The following is a 10,359-nucleotide window of genomic DNA, read 5'->3' on the forward strand; positions in this document are numbered from 1 at the left end:
AGTACTTCTTTGCAACTTACTGGTTGAGTTACTGCGAGTCCGTTGACATACCGCTTTACTGTGCAGAAAACCGTTTTGGATTGGCCTTTCCTAAAAAGAAAAAGACTATTGCAATGCAAGAAATTTTCAAAAGTGACCTAAGCTTAAAACCAAAATTTCTCCTATTTTGGTTTGCACAAATTTCAACCTGAATCAAAAAATATGGAGCAAAATTAATTTAAAGTAAATAGGATAATAAAGGATGCAGCTCAAAACTTTGGTATAATAATGGTTATAACTTGCCAAGGTAATAACATAGAAATAGGTTCTGGTCTTTAATCAAAATGGATGGGAAATTAATTGCACACCCCCAGTGGGCTCAGACAGGCTTATATATATATATATATATATGTATGTAAGAATTATGCTCAGCAATATTCTGCAGGGACTAGGAAGGCCACAAGAGCAGCATCAGAGCAGGTTCTGTATGTTCTAATCTGTCTGGAGCCAACCAAGACAAACACTTTTTTCCAGAAGCCTGACTTTAGTAGTGCTATTTGGGGATACAAGAATTAATGAATGATAATTTTCCTCTTCGACAGCAGGTGGAAGCATTGCCAAGTAGCAAAATCATACTAGGGCTTTCCAGTCCCATGGCCCTAAGCAACACTTCAGAATAAGAAATGCAGAGAAGATCCTTAAAAAAACATTTTGAAAAGTATTTTGGAGGGTTTCCCTTACAAAGCTAGCTAGCTTGAAAAGCCTTTGCTATTAACCCTTAATTAATTTGGTGTAGGCTTATGTTTAAATGCACAGTTCACCTGGCTGCCTCTTGAGTGGTACTATGCTGCAAAAATGTAATGTAGTTCATCTCTGGACACTTAGGCATTCAAAGGAGAGAAAGTAAACAAAAATTTTGGCAGAATCCAGCAGACATCTGGGTGAGACAGTTCACTGCTGTCCTAGAAAGAGGTACATTTGGACTTGATAGCCGCTCCAGCCAAGGGTGTTTTCTCAGTGTAGGATTATAGCAGAGCTTTCTGTGTGACCCATGTGGAGATAATGAGCAGAAAGTGCTTTTTTCCATTAATATCAGGGTCTGAAGCCTGCAACAAATCTCTGGCTGAGCTCTATTGTCTTCAGAGTGGTAAATGTGTGGTAGGGGACTAACTGTCCAGCCCTCATCCTCAAGTTTCCTCCAGAATTTGCAAGTGAAAAGCCTTTGTTGTCATCTAGTTTTGGTGGAGATGAGAGGACAAGAAGCCTGAAATGAAGTGTGTCTAATCCAATGAAATGGACTCTGTGAAAAGGAAGATCAAAAGGGGTTTCCACTGAAAGATTTGGTGATAATCTGGGGTTGCTGACCTGTTAATGCTGCCTCCTGTTTCTCTCTTTCTGTAGCAAACCCCATTAACATTCACCGTGGGACTTTTTTAGCTGTAGATCCTAGATCCATGAAACAACTTCAGTACAGAGCCTGCTCTCTGGCTTCTGGATTCATGGGTCTTCCCTTAAATCCACCTCTGCCTTTGCTCAACTTCCAAATGGAAAATTAACATTGGCATGCTATGTGTGTATAAAAGAAAGGGTTGTACAGCCCTTGCTAAAATTTCCCAGGGCCTTGGCCTTCCCATAGCCTCTATTTATCTGGGGAAAAGCTATGCTGAAAGTCACCAGAGTCTGACCACAAGAGGTCTGGGGTTTTGTCAGGAAGAGCAAAACCATGATCTTTAAATGTCTGATGCACAAATTCCCCTTCTCTCTCAAGTAAATGCCAAATCACCCCACAGCTGTGGGAGGGGACCACAAGTTTCATGCTTACTTTGCTAGCCATCATGATGTTCACCAGCCGTGTTGTTGGGTGAATGAGAGATTCAGCCTCCTTGCTGGACAGATTTTTAAGTGATTGTCCACTTAGCGTTAACAGTTCGTCCCTTGGGTTTAGACAACCATCCCTTAAAAAAAAAAAAAAAAAAAAAAAAAAAAAGGAACATGCTCACATAACATTTTACAAAGAACAATATGGCACCATTGTGCTATACATCTCACTAACTGAGAAGTCTGCTGCAACCCTCCCTTTGCTTTTGAAAAAGCCTGCCGCCTGCTAAGATTTTTCCCTGTTGCTGCTCTCTTCTGCTCAGTCCTGATGATCAGCGGCTGCTTGTCCACATATGTCTTACATCCAGGCAAAATATTTCTCCCCTCTCACCATCTTGCATATGCAAACTGATCAGAGACTATACGCTTTACTCCTTTCCAGGAACTTTGGCTGACATTGCTTTCCAGTGGTCTTGCTAGGCTGGTGACATCCTACATTGCCCTTCAATAGAGCAACTAGGAAAACACTGGAAACTTGATGTTATGTACAATCTTTCATCTTCCAGGTTTTATTTCTTAGTGTAATTGAGAAGCGTTAGATTCCTGAATGGTTACAGTTTTATTTTTCTAGAATCTTGACTTGTCTCTCCAACTGGAAACATTGTAAGAAATGATTCCCAAACATAGTTGCCTTTCTCTGAAAATGAGCTTCTAGGCATAGCTTGTCACAGAAAGCAGGTCATGCAAAATCCGTGCAGACAAATGGCTCCCTAATAAGCTTGTGGACTCCATATGCATTGTACCTGTTTGCTGTGCCTCCGGCAGGCACGTGGCTGCCTGTGAACCCTTTCCAGAGAGATGCACTTTTCGGACTCCTGGAGAGTTTGATTCCTGAGCTGTTGTTCCCTGTGGTTGTACACAGCCTGCATATGCAGCTGTCCTGATTCAGAAGATGAATGGTTGCATGAAAGAAAATGTAACAAAGACATTAAAAGTTACTTCCATTCATCCTGAGCCTTTTTAAGAAATACAGAAAATGATCTTAGATTGCCTCCAAGTAGAACAGGAACAGGTCTTTAACAGTGTGCACTTGTGAAAGAATAATTGTATTATAGAGTCAATGTTTAAAAAAAGTTGTTTTCCTTAGGACTTCAGTGGCTTCTGGCTACAAGAGATATTAGAATAGTGTCCTTTTGCATAGAGAGGAAGAGAACAGAAAACAGACTTTTCATAGTAACTGGATAAATTTTGCCTATGCGAGCTACTATAAGAAAAGACAGGGAGGAAAATAAACATATGTCAGAAAAGGAAATACTCTGGAAAACAGAAGAGATCTGAATGGAAAATAAGTGTATAAAAACACTAGAAGCTCCACTCCTGCTGCTGACTTGTTAAGTAGGGGCGGGGAAGCAGAGAGGACTGCAACAGTGGAGGATTCTTTGTCCACCCCAGACTGGTTGAGGTTGCTGTAGTCTGCGTGTTGCATCTGGAGGACTAATTGTAAGCACATTTTTGACACAGTTATGAATCATTAACATATGGCCATACAGAAAGAGAAATAGTTTCTTAAGTCATATGAGTAAGCAAAGCAAAGAATGGATTGACTAAGCATGTGAAGGACAGCACATTTGTCTAGGAAATACACTCCTGTAGCACAAACATGTGGACACTTCAATGTTCTAAAGAGACAAGGAAAGCTGGAAAGTTAGCACATAATTTATTTTCTATTTGCTTAGTAAATCTCCTGATTCAAATATTCACTCATTCTGCTCCCAACTGAACCCACCTCCTCTGCCCTCGCCAGCCTCTCCATACTCCACAAAGTGAAGAGGGCTCTCAGTGTATCCTGGATCCAGGCTTGTTCCCAAGAGATTTGTATGACTGAGGTATAGATTTCTGAAGGAGAGGCAAATTTCATATGTTAGGACAGGCCACAAAATATAGCAGTGGTCAACTGTCTGCATTGCTTCTGGGTCCCCTGGTCAGAGTGGCATGAACTATTGCCAGCAGTCTGTAGTTCTCTGACAGCACAAGGAAAGCTGTGTAACCACCTTCTTTACAATCCGTAGGGCTTCATTTCTGCCCTAAGCAGAGTTCATCTAGCCCTGAGGGTTACAATCATTATGCCCTTTCACCACAAATCAATAGGGATCACATCATACCTGACTGACAGAAAACGCAAACTTCAAATTTACAGCAATGTCAATAAAAGTCATTATCTTCCAGGCTGGCTGTTGAATCCTGGCTCCCATTCTGAAACCTGCCAGAGTAAATCTAAGGCTGTGAGTAAATGAAATATTTAATTTCAATATTTAACCAGTCCTAGGCTCACTTCAGGCTGAATTCAGTAGGTAATGGGTAAGAGCTGTACTCGTATTGACTGACTTGCTAATTCTGGGTTTATTTGCATTCCAGATTGTCTGCCATTAATGAGGAGTGTCTGCATTTTACGAAGATTCTTTTGTTCATGAAGAGTGCTTCTAGTGAGTAATGGATAAGTGTATAAGCATGGACAGAATTCTATTTTAAACCCGTTTGTTCAAACTCTAATATTAGTTTTGGAGCTTCTATATTTACTTTTCACCCAAGGTAAATATCTTGGGAAATACATACTTGAAACCAGGACTATGTTATGTTCTTTTTTTATCTTATGGCAGTGCTTTGAAGTCTTTGGCATGGTAACAAAATAAAGATTAGAATTCTGATGTCTTAAACTTTCAGATCTTGAGGAGCAAAAAATGTGAGCTACCTTTTCTGTTTGTTTGCATTGGTCCTTTGTTTTAAGTATCAGTAAGGAATTACGGGCCAGATTCTGCATACATGAAGCATCCATTAAATTCACAGTATTTCCAGTATGGTAGTGTATTTGTTCCGAAACATGAGAAATATAAACTAGATATTAAAGATAGGAAATTATTCTGCTAGTTGGCTAAGTATTTTGAGATAACAGCTGATTGTGGATTCAGGTTGTTGTTAAAGAATAATTGTATGATAGAGTCAGTGTTTTCAAAGAATCGTTAACTTTTTTTTTTCTGTAGTCAGAATTCAAGTTTGGACTTGCCAATTTATCTCATTAGGAGTCCTTACTCTTGTGTACTGCTCCCATGAAATATCTATATTTCTTCTCACTGGTCAGGCACACACAGAGAACTTTGCACAGCTGTTCTCCATGCTTCATTTTGTTCTTGATTTTAACTTAATGGTGGGCCATTTCAGACTGTCCCCAACTCATCTCTGTTAAGATTACAGTCATGCTTATGCCCTTCCTATAACTAGTTCACAGTACATAGCTGCTGCACTCATGGTGTTTATAAAAATCCTTGTAATTAATTGTCCAGTAGTTATATGGCTCTCAACAGTTTCACAGGACACTGCAGAGTGCAGTGGGTTTGGCTCTGAGGTTTTGCATTGCAGCACCATGTAAGTTCTTTGGGGAAGACATTGTATTTTATACAATGGGACACATGCCAGGCTGAAAATTCTGGGTTGTGTTGGGACATACATGTGAAATTACACAAAATAAAAACTGATACGAATATTCTTTCCAAGAGCAACAAGTTGCATGCACTTAGTCAGAAGGAATGTAGAGGTTAAATTTATCGTGCACTGCAGAACAATCTTGAGAACAATTTTTGTTTAAATCTGTAGTCGTCTTACCAAGTTGGGCTACATTTCAAATAAGCTGTGTGTCAATCGTTTCTGCAATTCATTTATGTGAATTACTTAAAAAAAAAAAAAAGTTTTTATTGGGCTGTAGGGACATGTGGAAAATGTCTGTATGTTGTCAGCATCTGCACTTTTTTGGGTCCTGGATATAGAAGACTATATTCACATCCAAGTTATTGCGACATGACAGAAAATTCATAAAAGCTGTTCTTTAGAAAAATAAATATTTGACCAATTCATGTGCCAGCAGTCAATTTGCTTTGGGTTTTGTTCTTTAGTATCTTTTATTTCTTGTCTCACTTATTATTTTATGCATATAAATACTGTTGATGGTTCCACGAGTAAAGACAGTGTTTATTTTGTATCCTCCTTGGTTTTAAACTGTCCTGCTTATTTTGAAAGGTGATTTATAGCTCTGAATGTAGTGAATGCTGAAAATTTGCTAAAATAAGGTTGGCAGGTTTGGCAGGTGGATTCCAGGTCAACCTTGCCTGCTCATTATCAGAACATATGTTAAAACAAAATGCATGTTTGCTGCCAGTGAATAAAATCTCTCTTTGCCACCAAGCACTTGAAGACACCAGGGAAACTTGTATCTGCATCATAATATCCACTCATCACTGTGAAAACAAAATTAAGAAAGTCTGTGGGAGTGCATTATAAGCAAAAATTGTCTAAAATTTATCTGTTTTGCTGAGAGATAAAAAATAAAGGTGGAGTTCAAGAGCCTTCTTGAATGCATTTTTGTCACAGGTGAGAGTAGATTAATTTTTCATGTGTTTAGCTCTGGAAAAGTAATTTGCAGGTCCAGGCCAGCTCTGTCCTCCTGCTCCCCTTTTTTTTGTCATGCAAAATACAAAGCTTCTGAGGATGTTTTTCTGTCTGCCATTTAAGAGATTACATTTTCCTTCATGCTTTTATTAGATATTGCTAGCCCAGAGTCCCATCTCAAAACATCTAATTCCAGATGTTGTTTAGAAATAAGGGTAACCATGGCATCTGTGGAAAACTGAAAAACTTTTGTGCACTCTTAACGTAAGACACAGTAGTTGGATTGTCTGAAATGAAGTAAAGTATTATACAAGGCTAGTTCAAGTAAGGTCTTTGACTCAGTTAACCAAGCATATGACAATGAGGTGATTGACTACTTTTTTAAAAAAAGGCAAAAAAATAAAATGAAAAAAAATATGAACAGCAGTACAATAATGAATTTAAATATTTAGCTTTTCTGACCTCCTGACTGTGAAATGGCTGGGATTTCCAAGTGGAAGATTAAGAGAATACAGTCTCTGAGGATTTTCTTCAACAAGCATTTTTTTCTGCATCAGTTCTAACAGAGAAAGAGCCAGAGTCTCTCTGGCATAAACTGACGTGACTCCACCGATTCTAACTTACCCTAGCTGATGCCTTGGTCTCTTCAAAATATTTATAGTAGATGTGATTCATTTTCCCAGCAGCATATTCCCTTTGCAATTAATAAAATGGCAGAAGCTAGAAAGCTTTGCATGATGCAAGAAGCAGGGCATTGGATGAAGTTTCTGCCCTAGACAGACGATTCAGCACATCAGATGTTACAGAGGGACCTTTCCACCCATCATCTAGCCTTTGTTATGTTTTCCTGTGAGCCTTTGCCCTGCCCTGCATTTTGCAGCACACACTATCTTAAAATAACAACCTCTTTCCCAACTTGCTCTGGGGATAACATGGCCCTGGTGTCACAAAAGCAAGAAGGCTGGGAAGACAGAAAGATAGAACAAGTAGGAAAACGGAGGAGAACACGTAAATGTCTAAATAGATGCAGTCTCCTCTTCTGGCTTTGTTTTTCCATTCTGCCCATAGGCTCGTGTTTGAGACATTACAGTCTGTTGCCATAACGTTTGTCATAGTACCAAAGGGCCAACTAACTGGTGTTTGCATAAAGGCGAGTTAATGTATTCTGGTGATGACCAAGGGAATAAAAATGACCTTTTGCTTTTTTCCTCTCCAAGCAGAGGGACAGGGACCAAAGGAAGCAAGGATAGAGAAGTTTCTAAAGCCATGCAGTCAGATCAGCTTAGATCCAATGTTTGCATAAAGTCAGCTCTTCCCTGTTATTGTTTATTGTAGATGATGTTTAACCCTGCTACCAGCCCCCCTGGCTGGTAACTCTGGGTGCTTCCGATGGTGTTGGTGGTGTAGGAAAGAGGTAATGGAATGCTTCCTGAAGCAGCTCTCAAACCCAGCAGACTGCTGTTCTCTGAAGAATAGTTGATAGAAGCTACTCCTGTCTATTCTCCCTATAACTGGCATAGTTTCAGACCTTGTAATGACCGGATCAGGCAAGGCCATCTGCCACAGGGTTTGCAGCATCAGTGTGCAAGGAATCAGACGCTGCTTACATTTTTTTTGTTTTCTTTTTCTTTCAGGCCACCTGAAAATTGCTTATTTTGTGAGAAGCAAACTGCAAAGATCTGCTTGGTTTTACACTGACAAGCTGGCTTTCCAGCTCTGTCCATACCAGACCAAGCACACCTCATCTTGGAAGTTAGGTGGTCTGGGAGCTAGCTGAACAAGTGACACCCACGTGGTCCTGGGTGCTCTTGATGCAATGAGCAATAGTCAATATGACTTAATATTGGCACGTAGAAAACAAATTACTTAAAAGACTTTTATTGTTGCTGATAGTACATTAGAGAAGGGAGGGGGGGAATATATGTTATTTAGAATATGTAATGAAAGGAGATACTTTGAAGAGAATGTAGAGATTAATGGATCAAACTGAGATTGTGAGGTGCTATCTCACAAACCATAAACTGTGATGTGCTGTAGGATTTTGATACAGCTTTTCTTTGCCTAGGTATGTATGGTGACGTATTATTTGCTCCTACAGCTGTCTGTACAATCAGCTGGGCAGAAGGAGAGATATGGCTTGGAAGTTCATGAAATGATAGCCCTTGTGGGAACGTCTCTACTTGCCTTTCTGTTGAGCAACATATAGATGAATGAAGCTGTTGTTGCAATGCACAAAATGTGCTGAGGACACAGAGAAGAAGGAAGAATGTGTCATCTGATAAGAATCGGGGAGCAGGTAATTGATGTGCTTTGCTGCATGTATGATTCCTTCACTGCTCCTGACTGTTGCTTTCTCCTCCCCTGCTTCACTTCACAAAGTGCTCCATGGTCAACTGTTTCCTCATTTCCACACTCTCTCTTCCTGCTCCATTTCCCTTTTCCCACATTATCTCCTCTTTTCTCCCATTCTCTGCACATCATGGCAGTGGCTTTTCTGTGACAAAAAAAAAATGACTGGAAATAGGACTCCAGCAGCAAAGTGAGAAATCTGTGACAGTAGGGTAGGCTGAGGTCAAAGAAGGATATAACTGCTAAGGACTGTTACACGGTGGGGGAGGCTATGCGACATATAGTGCCATGTCTTGGCAGGATGTGAATGACCATCTGGTCACCCAAATGCCTGAGGTAACTGCATAGTTCACATGGACACAGCACTGACTGAGGTTTTTGCCCTGAATGTAATGAACCACTGAAGAGTTGTTGATGGGCTCCTATTTAAGTCTTGTTTCAACCTTATTTCCTTCCACCTGTTACAAAGTGAGCAGCTGGATGGTACTTAGTTGCTGGCTGGGGTTAAACCAGAAGATGAAAGGTCAGTGCTTGCAGCTTCACATGTTGAGTGTGCCACTGTGCCATATACTCTTGGAAAGAAGTTGCCTAGAAGATGCAGTTATGAACCAAAACCCCTTCTGGTGCTGCCCACATATCATCACAGTAAAAGTGGTAGGCAGCATTACAGTTAAATACTTTCCATCCTCTGCCCTGTTGGGGCATTAGTGCCATAAATGCAGGCTATGGATGCTTCAGTTAAAAATACCTGCACAGGGTACAACTCGTTTTTTTGCATTTCGGGCCAATCTTTGCAATACTCCTTATATGAGCCCAATTTACCTGAGATGCAAGGTTGTGGTCCCTTCACATACACATGCTAGCACTGTGCTGTGAGTCAGATGATAGAGAAACATCAATTTGTAGTCCCACCTCAATCAGTGTAGTACTATTGCCACCAAAACTTGTGCATATTTTGTTGAAAAGAAGAATGAGTAAAACCTGGTATCAACAGAATTTAAGCCTTCTGTAATTCTCTGGTGTATATATAAAAAGGTCTGAGTTCCAGCTCAAAGTCTTTTCTACAGGTAGTGCAATGAGAACGAAGTCTTTCTGTGGGGATTCTCTGTAGTTTGATATAGGTTGTGCTCATGCTGCTGTGCTTCCCTCAGTGGCTACAGCAACATTTTCTATTGAAGACTGAAATGAAAGGAATTGATGTCATGATGGATAGATGCCCTTTCTTCAAAAATCCTCCTCTTACCTCTCCTGTCCTGATTGTAAGTAGCATCCAGTTTCTCATACTGTTAGTAATGGGACATAGGACTATTCTTTGGGGTCCTAAAGATTTTGGAATCAGCAAAACATGCCTCTCATGCACTTGCAGAAGTCCTGAAACACTGATATGTTCATGGCTTATTGCTTACAGTCAGTCCCATGCAATTGGCACAGCATGGCTCAGAGAGATACTTAAGTTTTTGAACAGAACAGAGGACTAGTGTTTGGAATACTGATGTTCCAGGTTCCCCCTTAGCTCTGGAGAAGAAATGCATGGGGAACATTAAATCACGCAGCACTTTTAAACATTCTTCTCTCCTTACAATGTGACAGCAAAAATTAAGTTGTTCAGTTCTGTGGGAGTTATTAGCACCTTCAGAGTCATGCTTAGGGCTGCAGGCACTGGAAAGCAGAATGTTAGTGGAATATCCTCAGCAACACCACAGAAAGAATGGAATCAATTTTCTTGAACAAAGACAAGGATCCTTCAGCTCTGAGTCACACATCGTGAATTTTGGA

The 10,359-nt window shown here is 40.2% G+C and overlaps 1 protein-coding gene across 2 annotated transcripts in view; it reads right to left on the reverse strand.

Moving 5' to 3' along the window:
- IL16 (interleukin 16) overlaps nt 1-10,359 on the reverse strand; it is a 46,854-nt gene that overhangs the window by 19,033 nt on the left and 17,462 nt on the right. For both annotated transcript variants that reach the window (XM_080395341.1, XM_080395340.1), the window contains 3 exons: nt 2,601-2,737; nt 1,802-1,934; nt 21-90 (listed from right to left, as the gene is read on the reverse strand). In XM_080395341.1, coding sequence (XP_080251467.1) covers nt 21-90; nt 1,802-1,934; nt 2,601-2,737 — 340 coding nt within the window. The remainder of the gene's footprint in view (nt 1-20; nt 91-1,801; nt 1,935-2,600; nt 2,738-10,359) is intronic.

This window comes from Falco punctatus (assembly GCF_963210335.1).
Source record: "Falco punctatus genome assembly, chromosome: 7".
In the NCBI taxonomy this organism is placed as follows: Eukaryota; Metazoa; Chordata; class Aves; order Falconiformes; family Falconidae; genus Falco; species Falco punctatus.